General features: G+C 37.9%; 1 protein-coding gene across 4 annotated transcripts in view; it reads left to right on the top strand.

Annotated features, from left to right (window-relative positions):
• Positions 1-16,575, top strand: part of SIPA1L1 (signal induced proliferation associated 1 like 1) — a 201,207-nt gene that overhangs the window by 159,975 nt on the left and 24,657 nt on the right. For all 4 annotated transcript variants that reach the window (XM_054635565.2, XM_054635566.2, XM_077180271.1 and 1 more), the window contains 3 exons: positions 769-1,043; positions 4,555-4,830; positions 12,833-12,982. In XM_054635565.2, the coding sequence (XP_054491540.1) occupies positions 769-1,043; positions 4,555-4,830; positions 12,833-12,982 (701 nt within the window). The remainder of the gene's footprint in view (positions 1-768; positions 1,044-4,554; positions 4,831-12,832; positions 12,983-16,575) is intronic.

Genomic DNA, 16,575 nt, shown 5'->3' with positions numbered 1-16,575 from the left:
TTTTATAGACTTGCAGTATCTTGTTTCAAATGAATCTGCAATGTCTTTGGGACTAACTTATTATATTGCCAGCAGAGTGCAGTGCCAATCCCCACTGCAACCTTCAGATATACTCTGAATGCGTCTGATAAAGTAAAAATGCAGTGAATCATGGTATCTCCCTATAAAATACTGTCCATGCTCATTTTATATCCAATTAAGTTATGAAAGAATGTTCTACATTTCACTCTCTTTCCTGTAATTTCACAACTGTGGTTGTATAACTACCAGAAAAGAAGGAAATTTAGGTCCTATTAAATTCCTCTTGATGACATTGATGCTCATGGTACATGGAAGAGTTGGCATAGTTCCCAGTTTACTGTGCTTAGTAGCTGCATGTTACCACATTCTGACAGAAGTAGTTTTGCCATTTCCTGAAACAGCCAGAAATGGAGAATGTTTTGTTGGTTACTAAAGTGTAAAAGACAGACATGCTTGTGTAACTCCATGTGTTTTTCTGTTGTGTGCTGCCATGTATCTTCTAAAATTCCTGTGGTTGCAATAAAAATTCCAAGGCAGAACTTGAGTAACCAGATTCTACTGAAAATCTTAGTTTGAGCAACAGGACTCATTTCAGCTGATTATGTACATAGGACTGCAGTATATATCCCTTTATTGTGTCCTACCATGATCCTTGGGAGTCGGTTGTGCAAAACTTGAGCCCCTAAACCTCTGTTAGCCTCAGAGGTGTTTGAATGCATTAAATTCTGTCTGCATTTCCATTCCCAGCTGGTGACCAAGGGCTGTGAAACCGTGGAGATGACCCTGCGCAGGAATGGCCTGGGCCAGCTGGGTTTCCACGTGAACTATGAGGGCATTGTGGCCGACGTGGAGCCCTACGGCTACGCCTGGCAGGCAGGGCTGCGCCAGGGCAGCCGCCTGGTGGAGATCTGCAAGGTGGCTGTGGCCACCCTGAGCCACGAGCAAATGATTGATCTGCTCAGGACATCAGTCACAGTCAAGGTCGTCATTGTCCCTCCGTATGAGGACTGCACACCACGCAGGTATTTTTCAGTCGCTGTGTTTGCTCTGAAATAGTATCTTGTTTTATGGGGAAAACCACCATAGAGTGTTAGCCTCGAAAAAAAAGTGGTATAGTTATAGTACAGAATCCAATATTTAAGGTTGGAAGATGAGAGCAGGAAAAACTGCCCACATTCAGTCTCCATGCCCCCCAAATATTTGTTGAATACTAAAATATAATAACATGTGTGAAGAAGTTCATGGAACCACGGAATTGAACACAGAAATCAAACAACTTCTTAGTCATAATTGTGTGTTTAGCATGCATAAAAATTGATTGTACACATTGCTGCCAGCTTTCCCATTTGCTGGTAATTTGCAATGCCTGTGGATATAATTCTTGAAAGCTAGGAATAGACTTAGATGCTTCTGTTTTCACAATAAGTAAGGCTGTAAATGATGAGGGTTTTTCAAAGGTATGGATCTGGCCAGAGAAATTGCTGCAAATTTTTCTTTACTCCATAGATCTTGTTGCATCTCTCTCACTTGCCATCTATATTAAGCCTGAAGCTCATGTCAATTATATTGCTGATTTTATAGTTTAAAACTGGTGCTTCATCAGAAATAAGCAGTAATATGTGCATTTTTCTTAAACTGGACATTAAGTCCCTCCATTTTTCCTGAATTCACACTAAAGCTTTTATAATTTTTATGAATTCTCAGCATTGTCTGTAGCCTTCAGCCACATCGCTAGGTCTTAATCGCATATTCCTGACATCCTGTATTTGTATCCTGGAAATGCTGCTGTATGATTAAAATGGAATGATGTATAATAGAATAAATTTGCCCCCAGGCTAGCTGAAGGCTTAGGATAGGTTTTCCAAGAAGCAAGTACAGTTACCAAAGTTCAGAGGATTCCTTGGAGTAAGAGACTAAGTGAGCATTTTTGCACTGCTCTTTTTTAATCAGTCTACAACTTTGTAGATGTAATAGCTAAATCTTTGTATATTTAAGATTGGAGCTGAACATTAACACATATTTATTATATATATATGAAATTGTGTGTCTGAGAAAAGACCCGGTACTTGTGTAAAAGAAAAATCTGTGTTTGTTTTTACTGTAAGCAACATGAACTCCTTTCGTAAATGCTAGCAAAAGAGGAGCAGAGAGAAAAGGAGTTTTTTGTCCTTCAGCTGTCAGTGGAAAATTGAATACATGTTAGGGATTAAAATGATGAGTGGCATAAGGTCACTCATGAGATATTTGGAAAGCTTTTGAGCAGTATTTAGCAGCCCGAGCAAATGGAAAGTTCAGCTGCAATCATCATGAAAGGATTAGAGCAGAAAAATCAGTAAAAGCACAGATCCTATTATTTCTGAACTAAATTAAGTACAGCCAAAAACAGGCTTACTTTACTGCATCCAAACCCATAGCAGTAAGAGAAATGACTGCACTTTTTGAAATACTCAGAGTTTTGTTGTTGCTGTCTAGTGAGCAAATCTTCATGGTAGATTATTACTAGCTATAAAATTCCATAAAGCAACTCTTGATCCCCCCATTTACTCTATCCAAAATCATAAAAGTTCAAGAACTGTGTCTTGAATTTGTAGCTATCCTACATGTATTACTAGACACTTCAGTTAAATATTTGTGCAAAGGAGTTTCTCTTTTGACAATCAATTTTCTGCAACTGGAGTCCTTTCGTTATGTCCTGTGGAGGTCACTGAGTATTTCTACTATAGTAAATTCTGCAGACCATAACTAAAATGAAGATGCATTCTGCTTGAAATACTACATTGATATGAGAAGCAGTCCCTATCCTAATAAATTGGTTGGCATGAAGTTGGGGTGCAGTTAGATAAGCTGACTTGGCAATGGGCGCATGTACAAGGTCAATAGGAGATTCATAAATAGATCCAAACACCCCAATTCACCCCAATTCTCATGCCCTATGCAGAGGCAGGCCTTGTTATGGTTAAGTCTTTACTAAACCATGGTTATTAAAACATTGCCACTGAACTCATTTAGTGGGCTGATTGCTGACTTTGAAACTAAGGACACAGCCTTAAGAGGAAATTGTGCATTCCTGCTTGTTAAATTGTAGATATGTTGCAGGGGGAAAAAGAGAAACCCAAACTAAGTACTTAAGCACTGGGGAAAGAATAGCAGGGACATAAAATATGAAGAGAAAAGAAAAAACAAAGGATATCAATTATCAATATTGTAGTTCAGTTGTGAGTGGCCTTATCTCCTGCTCATCTCTGTCTAGCATGCAGTGGATCATATCAGAGGGCCCTGGGAGACTTTCAGGTGAAGCTGACCTACTTGTGCTTCAGAAGCACATCTCATGCCTTCCAGCAGATAATTTAATTTGGACATTAAGACTAGAGGGTAGACCAGCATAAAACTACAGAATATGTATACTGTGGGCAGCAAGACCTCAGCACTGACTGTTTCACTTTGTCTGTTCTTATTAGACCGTACAACTTCCTTATGTCAGCATGGCCAGATAACAAGTTCTCTTTTTTGTTTTTTGCAGGGAAGATATACTAATATTTTTCACCCCTAATGGTTTAATTGCTTAGAGGAGGAGCTATGGGTTCAAAATTTTGCACTGATTTTTTATTTTTCTTTCCATTAGAGAGTGATGTATGTAGATAAATTAGATAGTAATTATGATAAAACATACCTAGTGTTCATTCAGATGTATATATACATTTGTCAAGAGAAATGCCTCATCCTTACTAAAGCAGAAGATAATTTTTTTCCAAGTGCCTCATTTGAAATATATGCAGAAGTTTGCTCTGCTTCTTATGTGGGCTGCATTAGCTTACATCCTGTTCTAGTCAGATTTTTATGCTGTGCTGTTCCCCAGGAAGCAACGGGCATCTTCGGGGTTTGGCATACACAGTTTCTAGCAAGTCTTTTCATAATGTTCACATTTATCATCTGAGGTACTCCAAAGCCAAAGGTATTTGAAAGTTATGTCTAGTGCCTTATTTCATGTGACTCTTGTCTTTTAATGTCTGTACATCAGAAAGTTGTGTCTCAAAGAGAACAAACATTTCAGGTCTTACTTGTCTGGGTGCAGGTAAGTTCTAAAACACATGGCTTTAAGAAGGGGAGATACCCTTCTCACAAATCTTTAGTTTTTCTAGCCCAGTATCAGATGGAGAGTATCAACTTGACCAACTGGAATGTTGGAATGGATGGCTATAAACTCTTCTGGAGGGATTGACTAGGACAGGCATTGGGTTAGGGCTTAGTGATGGTGGAACATTTAACAGGGTTGTTAATGTGTGAGAATCAGGGGAAGGGCCAACAAGGCAGAGTCCATGGTAGTCTGTTGTGCATCACTCACCAGGATGAAGAGACAGACTCTCAACATCACTAATCCTTTTTCTTGAGCCTTCTAAAATTTGTTAAATAAACGTTTCTTAAAATCTCATACTTCATAGAATTGGTTCAGCTTCTGTCTTCAGATTTCTCTTCTTGTGAACATATCACATGTTTTTATTTTTTACAGCTACATATTAATTTCTTAATTTCCAGGAGTTCTTCAGAAAACTACCGTATGCCAGTGATGGAGTACAAAGTGAATGAAGGAATGTCGTATGAATTCAAGTTTCCCTTCAGAAATAATAACAAATGGCAGCGAAATGCGAGCAAAGGACAGGGACCTCATGTGGCTCAGGTGCCATCTCAAATCCAAAGCCCAGTACCATCTAGGATTAGCTCTGGAAAAGGAGAAGGGAAAATGCCACCCCCAGAACGAGCCAACATTCCCCGAAGCATCTCAAGTGATGGGCGCCCGTTGGAGAGCCGGAGGTACGTGTCTTCTTCACAAATGGTTTTTCATTGCTGCTCTGAGTCTTGCCTGGGAAAATTCACAGGAGTTTATCTAAGTATCTGAAAACTGCTTTTAATCTTGGTTTTAATTAGTCAAAAGACAGCATGACTATGAGTGAAACAATAATCAAAAGGAAATACATTTCCTGGCATAATTAACCACAAAATTAAGTATGCTGGAATATTTCTCTGTGTTGGATGGTACTCTGAAACTGCTGTGATGTTATTTAAGTTTTAAAAGAGTTACAGTCAGAGTTTTAGAGCTAAGTGTTCATGAACGTCAGCATTTTGAAAAAGTAAATCAAAAATTTATCTTGTTCGTAGGCTTGGTGGAATTGCCTAAAGCTCCCAAAGCAAAAATAGTATCTGACAGGGTTTTTAGCAAGAGAATTCTGACTAGTGTAGAAAGGAAATTTATCTGACTGCGGAGTGTTCAGTGTTCAGACATTTTAGGCTAGAGGAGAAATTCTTCTAATTTTGGATTTCTCCAGGGTAGTTTGAGGTTTTTTGTTGTTTCAAGTTCTTTAAACAAGAAAGTGATTGTTAGCATAAAGGTATCAGGTCCATCATGTAACAATGCTTTTATTCTTTTGTAGAAAAATATGTATTTGATAGCATTCAAATGAACTGTCATTGGTTTGATTATCTATACAAATCTGTCTCTGCATTTGCAATGACATCTGTGGAGGAAAGCAAGTTAATAGCTTGTATTTCTTATTTTGGACAATTCCTAGGGAAAAAAGCTTTAGATAGGTTCTGATCATCTTTTTGGGTGAAAAATATAAAGCAGTAGTCATAAGATGCACATTGTGGAAAATGTAGGAGTTCTAATGAAACAACTTAAAATCTTTTTCACGTCTTGAAGAACACTGGGGATGGAAAAACATGTTCAAAGATGGTACAGCCAAGACCAAGGACCTACCAACACTGGAATTTCTGTGTTGGATACCTTTTTAGGAAATTACAGTGGTTGCTAAGGACTAAATAGTCTTACTTTCTTTTTCTTAAATATATACTTAAAAAGCTCCTATCTGTGGGAGCTGGAAAAAAGGTGCAACACTGAAAGCACTAATAATTTCATAGATGACCTGACTAGATTGTCTGTCGGTTAAAAAAGGTTGCAGAGGCCACTGAAATGCTGGACTTGATTCTCGAATTATGTATTTGGACCAACATAAAACTTTCATGGCTACAGGCTATATCTGCCTCTTAGAGCTAAAGACAGGCAGATGCTGAACTGGAAGGAAGAGCAGCTGAGCTGGTGGTGTTTTTTGCTCTCTCCAGTGCTGAACAATCTCCTTATGTCGTTCCAGAAGGCACAGTAATACCTGGGAAAAGCTTAAGGCAGTGACAGACTATTGGATTCTGTTGAGTTGCTGGTTTTTCCAGATGCTTCCATCTCATCCTGGCATTAACCAGAGAACTTGGCTGCAGTCTGGAGTTGGCTCATGTCAAAAAGAGCCTTTGGCTGCCCTGGGAGGAGGGGTACTAACAACTGTATGTTCCTTGTGCATAAAATTGTACACAGGCATTCAAGATTTATCCAGTCTCTGGATGCTTCTAGAAGGGGGGTTATGGCCTGCTAAATGTTTGCAAAGTGAAAATTACATTTTCTTAGTCAGTATTTGTTTTCAAAAAGTGAAACTTTGACTTTTCATTTCCTTCATTTTCAGGGCATGTAGCTGGTTTTGATTGTGGTTTTTTTTCTCCTCTAGGCATTCTTTTAAGTATTCTTTTTATTATTATTCGAAAAGGGTTCTATTGGATTTTTCATCCTTGAAAGTATATTATCAAAGTAGCTTCTAAATTTCACTGGGAATTTTTCTGGATGCTTGAGGAATGTCTTCTGTCATCTTTCTCGTCTGCTAAACATGTTAGTCTTGGGTAAATCAAGTTTAAATATATCATCACGTGCATGAGGTTAATGTCTTTCCAGTTAAAGGGAGGAAATAATTTTTTTTTTCATTATAAAGAAATACAGGAGGAGGAAAACCTCAACAATAAGCAAGACTCATTTGTCTTTTCTCTGCATGATAAAAGAAAGCTTTTCATTTCAGAAAGCTCAGATACTTATTGTGTAAAGTCTTAAAATCAACAAAGGTGGGTTTTTCATAGACCTCTTAACTGCTATCTCATTTAGTTTTTCACCACTAGTTTTCATATTTGCCCTAAAGAACACTGAGGAGGAGGTGCTGAAATCTGTGTGTGTTTCTGGTGCAGACAGCAGTGATGGTGCTCTGCTGTGCTTTGCTCCCTTTAGTCCATTTAAGTATGTTGGAAATAAATAAAATCTGCATTAGCAGTCTTGAGAACAGGGGAATTTCACTTCATATTCATCCAAACATTGTCTCCCCATAGAGACTGCTATTGCAGATGGGAGAGTACGTTGCTTGACAATCCCTCATTCTGGGAAGGCAGACAGATGCCCAGTCCAGCAGAATACTTGAATTTGCATTCTTTGGATTATCTTCATGTATCCAATTTACTGCCTTATTTTCCCTGATCTTCACAGTACTAGGATCCTTGAATGCAGTCATTATTGATATGAGTGGGTATGTGGGTATTTGTAGACAGGAAAAATAAGCCAGAACTTTATCAATCTTTATCAATCAAATAAATCTCTAATATTACTCCAACATTAAGGCTACAAAATCTAATAATATAAATTCAATAAATCCCAAGTTATGGCTTATTTCACAATATTCATTACCATGTGGGATACTATATAGCCTATTACCCAGAATGAATATCAGGATAGGTTAAGGAAAAAAGAATAAACCACATATGTGTGAAGTAAACCAGAGCTAATGTTTTTGGAGAACATGTAATTATAGCACTTGATTTTTTTATTTATTTTCCCCCTCCTCACAATTTTCAGGTTTTTTGTACACTTGGTTTCCACACTCTATTAAGAAACAATGTGCAAGGAAAGGAGGAGAGGAGATAATGGCAGATAATTATCTGTTCTTAGTTGATTTGTCAATTAATCTGGAACCAGTTTTCACTAAAACTTGATTGACAGACATTTGAAAAAGTGTGGAAATCAGTGATGAAAGCATGTTGAAGACTCAGGTCTGGAACTTGAGCACTTCAGTCTGTAGTTGAGTACTGTTGGATGAAAGCTCAAGGCTCTTAACTAGAAAATTTCTGAGCACAGTCAATATTTTAAACCAAGTGGAAAACTGAATTACAGCATGACTGCAGTCACACACACTGGCAGTAAAATTCTGCAGTATGGAAGTACCAGAACAATATCATTGATTGGTTTTGTGTCACATTGAGGACTTTGAAGCACAGTCTTGCCCTAAGACTTGACTCCATACTTATTGGAATGATGCCCATGTAGTCAGTGATAGTAATTATGCCAGTTGTAGTTTATAGGTTAACTCCTGCAGGCAGATTCTATTTTAAACTGTTCCTGTATTACCTAAAAATCCTCATCTGCTGCAGTGTATCTTGCATCAGTGACATTTTTCCAAGTATAAACAAACAGGTGTCTGTGCTCATTTGCTACCTGTCAAGTCAGCATTGTAGTACACGCACTGCCTACCTCACAGGGTTTGCAGATTTGTTATTTAAATGTTCTCATAACATTCTTCAAATTAAAACATGTACCAGCATGAGATTATATACCACACACTTTGTACCAGCTCTGAGACGTAGAGCTGGATGTAGCAGTGGAAAAACCAGAGGTTTGTTGGTACGCATGCCTGTGCAGCCAAACTCTTGCAATGTAAAAGCATCTGAGAAGAGCCATGCTGTGTCATGTCAAGATTTGGTCATTCTTGTTTGACAAGGGCCATCAGTGGGGACCAGGGACAAGCATAAGAAATGCTTACAGGTGTAAAGGAACTCTTTACCAGGTCTGACAGTCCCCTGGCTGTCTGCTGTGTAAGATTGCCTGGAGCTGGGTGCACCTGTACTGCTGTGGCTGCTATCTCTTCATCCAGGTTCCTGCTAATTGGTCTCTTGGTAGTTCTAGACCTCCTACTTGTTCTTTTGTCATGAGGGATAGTGAGTAATCACTGCTTTCTTGGTCCAGTGTAATTTATGTTTGGATGAAGTGAAGCAGAGAGGATAAGTTTCTCTATAATCCCTGGAGCCACAGGGCTTGTTCAGTGTGTCTTCATACACAAACTCTTCTGTACATCTGGTGTCCCACTGCCTGCCTCTGTGTCTTTTCTTGTTACAATATGTGTTTTCTGAAAGGTGATGATCAACTTGAAAAAAACCCAAAAATTTGAGATGGTACAACATGACAGCATAATTGCCTTTTCTGTTTCATTCACTATCCCCTTCTTCAAAATTGGTGGGTTTTTTTCCTTTTTGAATGGAATGGATTGTTTTCCTTTAAACCTGGGAGCATTTGAGACGGTGTTTGCAGCAAATTGTTGTGGCTTGCAGTATTACTAGGATGGTAAAACTCAAACACATGGAAGGTAAGCATGCCAGAATTAAGATTTGCTCTGCTGTTTTTTCAGAACTCTTGTGTAACTGTATATCAGATGCTTCTTTTGATTAAATTACAAGAATTTCTTGTAACAGAGGACATCTGCCTCATTCAATTCACACAGTGGATGCAGCTCATTAAAGAAGAGCTATTTAGTTTTTCTTTTCCTCTTCATTACTCTGTCCCTTATTTACTGGATGACATTCAAATCCTGTTGTAAAGATGCCATTACTAATTCCCCTCTAAACTTTACAGTGGTGCCCATTACTATAGTTTCTGAATGCTTCATGGGTATTAATTAAACTTACTTTTCAAAATTCCTGTGTGAGAAGAGATGTCTTCCGCCATCTTCAGATTAGAACAAAGGTAAAGAGATAAATTATGTTCTAATTATTTGTTCTGCTTATTTTGGCCATCTCATATTTGGAAGTGTACCCAGCATTGTTAATACTTTGTATATTCAAATTATAGCCTCAGTTGACTTCAGCTGCTTATGAAGATTTCAGCTCAGAGATATAGTGGGCCTTAGAATCAAATAAGGCCTTTTGAAAAACTAAAATTAGCAACAACAAATGAAAAATTGTCATTAACAAATACAGTAGTGGTCACATCAAGTGCTGCAGCAAGTGCAAAGTAAGAATTCAGTTTGCCGAGTCAGCACTGACTGTAAGGCCATTTTCCCTCTTCTGCCAGCCTGACTGTCCTTTGTTTCTGGGCTCTGCAGCTCTTGCAGGAGAAATTGTAGCACAGTATAGGCCCTGTGCCAGTTTTACAGCAAAAGGCACCTGTGTATGATCTTTTAATTAGACTGCCTTAGGCCATAGGCACAAAGTGACCTAGACTGACATTTTTCTTCTGATGTGTGTACTACATACCTATGTGCCCTGAATACGTGGGGAAAATGACAGCTAATGACATAGAAATTAATTTATTATAGGATGCTTTCAATGTCAGCGTTGTCATATTAAACAAAATAAATGTATGCCCATTCCACTCACTGCTTTAACAAAAGATGATGTTCTTCCCATATTTGGCAAGACTCAACCAGTTCTTTCAGGATGAACTAGATCTGTTAGAACTAAATCATGCATGGGATAATCCCAGTTCAATTGACTTCAATGTAATTGTATCTGTTTAATGTAATGGACGCTTGGCCTATTTTTAAATTCAATTGTGGGACTCATGCACTTAACAATTTTGGCATTTCTTTTTAAAACTCTCTTTTGAAATAGATAAGAGCTTCCTTTAGTATGGTTTTTAATTGGAAACAAAAGACAGGCTCAGATTATTTTAGCTATAGGGGCATACTGCTAACACAACACAATGCACCTCTTGTGTTGGGAAGTGCCTTTCATCAAAAGATTTCAAAACAGTTCAAAAAGTCAATTTGAACTAATTTGCTCTTAAATTCTTTTATATGTTTCACAAAATGAAATGTCATATAGCATTAGTGTGTTTTAGTGCAACTGTGAACTGTACGAACAAAAATATACTTCTGCTTTAATTAAAAGAATGTCCTACCTCACTGGTTGTTCATCTTTATTGTTCAGATCACATATCTAATACAATTTTGTTTGCCCTCAAGGTCTTTCCTCTTTGTAAATGAGTTAGAACTCTATGACATAGAGTTCTGAAATCTTGATGTTCCTTCTGAACAGTGCTGTCACTTTTTGGTAAGGCCTAGGAAGAAAACAGAAAGGCATAGCTGAATCTGAAATGAAAATGTAAGCATTTTTCAACAGAAAAAATTTCAAAGAAATTATTTGAGAAGTAATTGGTTTCCTTACCATCAATTCCAATTTAGCATTGGGAAAAAAGGTCATAATTTTAAACTGTGTATTGCTCTACAAGTGTAACTGAGTTTAAATGTGTGTACCTTTATATGTGAGCGAATGCTAATGAAAGTGCATTTTTGTGTGGCCAAACGATTTTTTCTTCTTTTTAGAGGAGAGCTTCTGGGAAAATAAACTGCTTGGCTTATGGGTCCCCAAGTTTTCAAGTCTTCAGCCATGTTCTTTGCAAGCAAATATTTCACAATAGTTGCTTGATAAATGTGGGATAAGTTAAAATATGTTTGGTAGACTAGGAAGGCATTACTGGAATTGGTGTAGCACTTACCATGGTCAGGCTTTAGATAATTCCTTTCTTGTCTCAGAAAAAGAGTAACTATTAGTTATATGCACTTCATGAAATTCCAGATGGCAAAAATGTTTGATCCAGTCATACTGCTCTTTCCATTTTAAGATTTTGTTTACTGCTTTCTTGCAAAGTACTTAGGAGGACAATGCACATTTGATATAAATGTAAATATAAATATATATATACACACACTGTTTTGATATAAGTGCATACATAAGTACAATTAATCAATAATTGTTTTTCAATAATTGTTTTTCATTTCCAAAAGATTTTTAAACTTTTCAAGTTTTTACATTATTGTGGTGAGAGCTAATTTAAAATCTGCCACTCATTTAGACATCCAGATTAAATGGCCAGGCTAAGATCTTTTAAAGCCCAAGACCCAAGCTGGGTGCTGGCAATTTATCTATATATTTCACTGAAGTCATTATCTGTTTTTCAAATATTAAATTATTTAGCTTGTGCAAATTATTGTTTTCCTAGATAAAATGAATAAAGGCTTTTGTTCACAGTAGGAGTTGGATGTTTGTGAATGGCGTAATTCAAACTTCGCTTAAATCACTGTAAAACTTTTGAATAGCTTCAGTCACAACTGAGTAGAACAAAGAACTAGCTAACAGCAGTGAGTTCTGCTGGGGTTTGGGAAACAAAATGCACAAAGCTAGCAGTTATCTACAAAAGCCTTTGACTACAGAACAGGATATGAGTTGGGCAGTATAAGCTTGCTGCTTCCAGCCATTCTGCCCAGCTTCATGTATTGCAGTTCTAGACTGTTTATTTGCTGTATGGTTATTCTGACAGGTGAAGGCTTTATGTGACTCAGGTCTGTGTTTTCAAACAGAGTTCTTGATCTGTTGAGATAGTTTTGTGTTAGAATGTTAAGCTTTAAGGTGGTATGTATAGATTTCATTGCATTTTTTTAGTCCTTGTATTTTAATGTGGACAAGTTTGGTGGCGTAGAGGTAAACTTGATACTCTTGGAAGAGTTTGCATAGGCAGTTCGCTACATTTAGTTTAAGTTCTAGGCAAGAGTTTGCTATGAGAATTAGGAATATTTTCTTCTATTTGCTATTTTGACGAGGAATGTAATGTTTCATTAGTCTTTACAATCAATCTGTAACAACAGACTTTAGAAACCAGAATCTTTTCCTAATGTATGCCAGAATTTTCTTCCCACATTGCCTTTATTTCTTCCCATGCATCCAGGGTTTTACAGTTGATTTTCATGGTTTCCAGTAGATAATAAGGGGGGAATGTCTGATCCTTCAGCTGATGGGATTTCTGCTGTCTCCATGACACCATTGCTTGCAGCTGTGGCAGTTTGCAGGGTGTTTTTGAGCGTGCCTTGCAGTGTTACCCTGCTGATTTGAGGCTTCCCTTGGTCCCTCACAGGCTGTCCCCTGGCTCCGATGTCTACGTCACCGTCTCCTCCATTGCCTTAGCAAGGTCGCAGCAGTGCCGCAACTCTCCAAGCAACTTATCCTCCTCCAGTGACACCGGCTCTACTGGGGGCACGTACAGACAAAAATCTATGCCAGAAGGGTAGGCACTAGACTTTTCACATATTCTGTTTCGGCAGATTTTTTCTTCTCTGTTCCATTTGTTGTAATGTGTGCTCAAGGAGTGCTTACACAGGCTCCTGTCAGCTGTTGTTTACATGCATGAAACCATGGCTGTTTTCAAATAACACTGTCATGCTTCTTGAAAAAGCCAGTTTTAAAAATCCTTTGCTTCCACTCTTACCTTGCAGCCTAACTGCTCTCTCTGTTCCTAGTCTACAGCTGCTCAGGTCACTACACAGAAGGACTTTTATATATTTAAAAACCTTCATTAAAGGTGCTGGTTTCACGTGGCAAATTGCTTCCTTTCACAGGTTTAGATTCTAAAAGAAAAGAAGTAATAGGTTTGGGGCTTTGCAGTTGGTTAATAGTTGAAGCAAAGTAGTACTGAGTGCAGCTAAGATGTGTAGGCACAAAAGTGCTAATTAATCCACAGCTAGCTTCTTTTTCACATATTCACAGTCATTCTGTCTTAAAGCTTCCAACTTTCCAGAAGTCTTCAAACTCTCTGAAGTGTCAATGTAAGGGGCAACTTGCAGAGGAAGAAATTAAATCTGTATCATATTCGGAGAGCACCGAAAGGACCAATAAATCAAAGATCACCACGTAGAGAAAAAAAATAATTGGCAGCAGAAGAGTTGTTAACTACATTCCAAATTACTTCCTATAGAGAAGATAAAAGGACAAAACTGCTGATAGTTCACACTGCAAGTCTTCCCTCTGGAGTATTCTTGAGTACTTTGCCAGGTCATTGTGTGTAATTCATTTTGGTTTGGGTCTTCTATAAAGTAGAAATATCTTTGTTTTAAAAGATACATTATTAGTGGGATTAAATGCCATTGTCCAGAACTGCTTAGTACAAGGGCACTGTCTTTTGCCTCTAGGTGCTCTGTGTCAGCCCAGAGAACACTGTTCTGAGCACGTGTTTGAAAAAGTACTGCTTCTTGCTCCACAGCACTGAAGATTTGTCCTCCCCTGTCCTTCCTGCAGCTCAGTTTGAGGTTTTATGAAGAGTCAGTCTCTTCTCTGCTGCCCACCTTCATGAAGGCTTTGATTCGTGACACTATCAGGCCTCTTCTGGTTATTGTTTAAGTTGTGCTTAAGTCCTACTGACTTTAGGAGATTTGCCCTTAAGCCTATTAAACTTTGCTGTGAGGAAACACTAGATATAGGTTATCCAGGGCTCTGCAGCTGGAAAAAGGCACTTAACCTCTTTATCCTCTGTAGACTTCCTGGCTCATTCACATCACACCAGCAGCATTTCTGTGTTACCTTGAATTCTGATGAGTAGCTTGTGCTCCCATTATTGTTTGCTCTTTTCCAACTACGTCATTTGCACTACAAAAGAGGTATTGCTGCCATATGTCCTTTGACCACCACAAGCAAAACTGCTTGCGTAAGAAGGGATTTTCAGGCACACTTGAAGGTTTGATTTGAATTGTCCTCAGAGCAGACCAGTACCCATCCCAACCCTTTTCCATCTTTTAAGTTAGTTATAAATATATGTTCTCTATGCCATTCTTCAAGCATTTTGAAATTTCAGCAAGGAGATGTGTCCTAGAAATATTGGCTGTACTGTCATTTTGGAGTTGAAGTTTTAATTCTGTGCAAGGAAACACAGTTTAAACAGAATAATGAAAGAAGCAATTAATAGGTGAACTTTGCATGTTCTTTATTGGATGCTCTTTAGAAAAACCCCAATTTCTTGACTCCGGTTATTTTACTGTTTTGTTCTATTCCCATAAGAAAGCAGTTTGCCTCTCATACTGTCCTTGTACACATCAATCATACTTACTCAGGATTTCCCAAACATGTACCTGAATGGTAAGCATGTAAAGACTAAATGGAAAGCATGAAAAATATGATTGTGAAGGAATGTTTTCCTTGCCTCAAGAAGGAATTAAATGTCTGTCCCTTTACTAAAAGCCGATGCAGTTCCATGTTCATCTTCTGTTGAGATTGGTCTGAAAGAGCAGGTTCAGGGCAGCTCCACAGCTGTGTTTGGTATCCCAGGTAGGGCTGGTATCCATTACCCTGGATAGGTTGTTAAAGTAGGGGAGAGAAATTGTAACATTGAGCTGCTAAGATGTTAGAGAGAATGATGGGCTGAAATAAGGGCCAAGGGGGAGCCATGTCCTGAAGGTAATCTTCCAAAGGTGAAGTTCCAGTTTGCTCTAGGTACACTACTCTCTGAGATTTCCCAGTGCAGGAAATCTCAACCTCACCATTTGTGCATACATTTATTTGTTGTTACACAGTGTGACAATTGGAAGGTTTGTGAAATTTAACTGACAGAATGGTGGGTCCAGCCTCTGTCAGACATTGGTACAAGCAGTAATTGGTGCCTCTAGATTATTGATCCATATACTAAGCTGGGTTTAGACAGAAACTTCCCTGCCTTCAAGAATATCCACATTGATCTTGATGTGTTTATGTGTGTTCTGTACACTTATGCTGTGTTTGTGTGTTCGCTATTGCACTGACAATAAATTATTGTAGAAAGTAAAATTTAATCATATATAGATTGACAGCTTATATACATATGAACATAACGGAGGTTAGGTAAGAGGACATCACAAGAGAAAACAAAATATTGATGCAGTGCAACTTCATTGCACCAAGATTTGTTTGGGCTTTTGGCCTTTTCTTTTAGATACCAGCTTCTAGTTATTTTATCATGAAAATACATTCTTATCATGAGAGTTTGTTTACAAATCTTAAAAGTTATACCAAAGATCAGTGTTTAAGAAATCAGTCACCTTTGAAATGCTGTGTTTAGACTTTTTTTACATATCTTGAATTGGTATTGAAATCATCATGTTTAATTTAGGTATTCGATCAGTGAAATCCTACTTAGTCTGTGTGAATAGAAAAGGAAAAATGTTACTTTTTGCATAATTTCAATGTAAATTGTTTATATTCAGATGGCAGATATATACAGGTTTTCCTTACTTTTTCTAATTCATCAAAATGTATGCTGGCTGTATCAGGGAGCAGTGGGAGCAGTGAACAAAAGGGGAGTATGATCACGTTTGGGTGAATTTTTAGAAGGCTGAAATTTCAATGTGTGCTGCACATTACAAATGTGTTCCAGCTGCTTGTTCTTGAGGATGGGAGTGGGATTTTGTTGTTCTGAGCCATATAATTAATGTTGCTGTGGTGGGTTCATTTGAGTTACCAAATGTGTGAACTTCAAGTGGGATAAGCACACTGAGCTTGCTCTGACAGCTGGGAAGGTGTCTTACATTGGAGGTTGTGTAGGGCAGTCTGTAGCTCATAGAGTATACATCACAGGTGGGCTATTTCATTTTCTCTCATTTTATTAGACATTACAGATAGAGAAACTCATTGATATAAGGATGATATATCAGCTTATCATTATTTTGTGTGTTATTCTGTGCACATAAAGTAGAAGGATTTTCTTTTTCTTTCAGGGTATATCCTATTAAAATAAAAACCTCAGAAATACATTGTTCTTGATGAATTCTTAATGACTGATTTGCTATTTCTGAACCAAGCTATAATTCTTGCAGACTTATAAGTGATTTATATGTAATACAGAGCTGTAGATTTCAA

Source organism: Agelaius phoeniceus, chromosome 6 (assembly GCF_051311805.1).
Source record: "Agelaius phoeniceus isolate bAgePho1 chromosome 6, bAgePho1.hap1, whole genome shotgun sequence".
Lineage (NCBI taxonomy): Eukaryota > Metazoa > Chordata > Aves > Passeriformes > Icteridae > Agelaius > Agelaius phoeniceus.
Note: the sequence above shows the minus strand (reverse complement) of the source record. Positions and strands in the feature narration are given on the sequence as shown.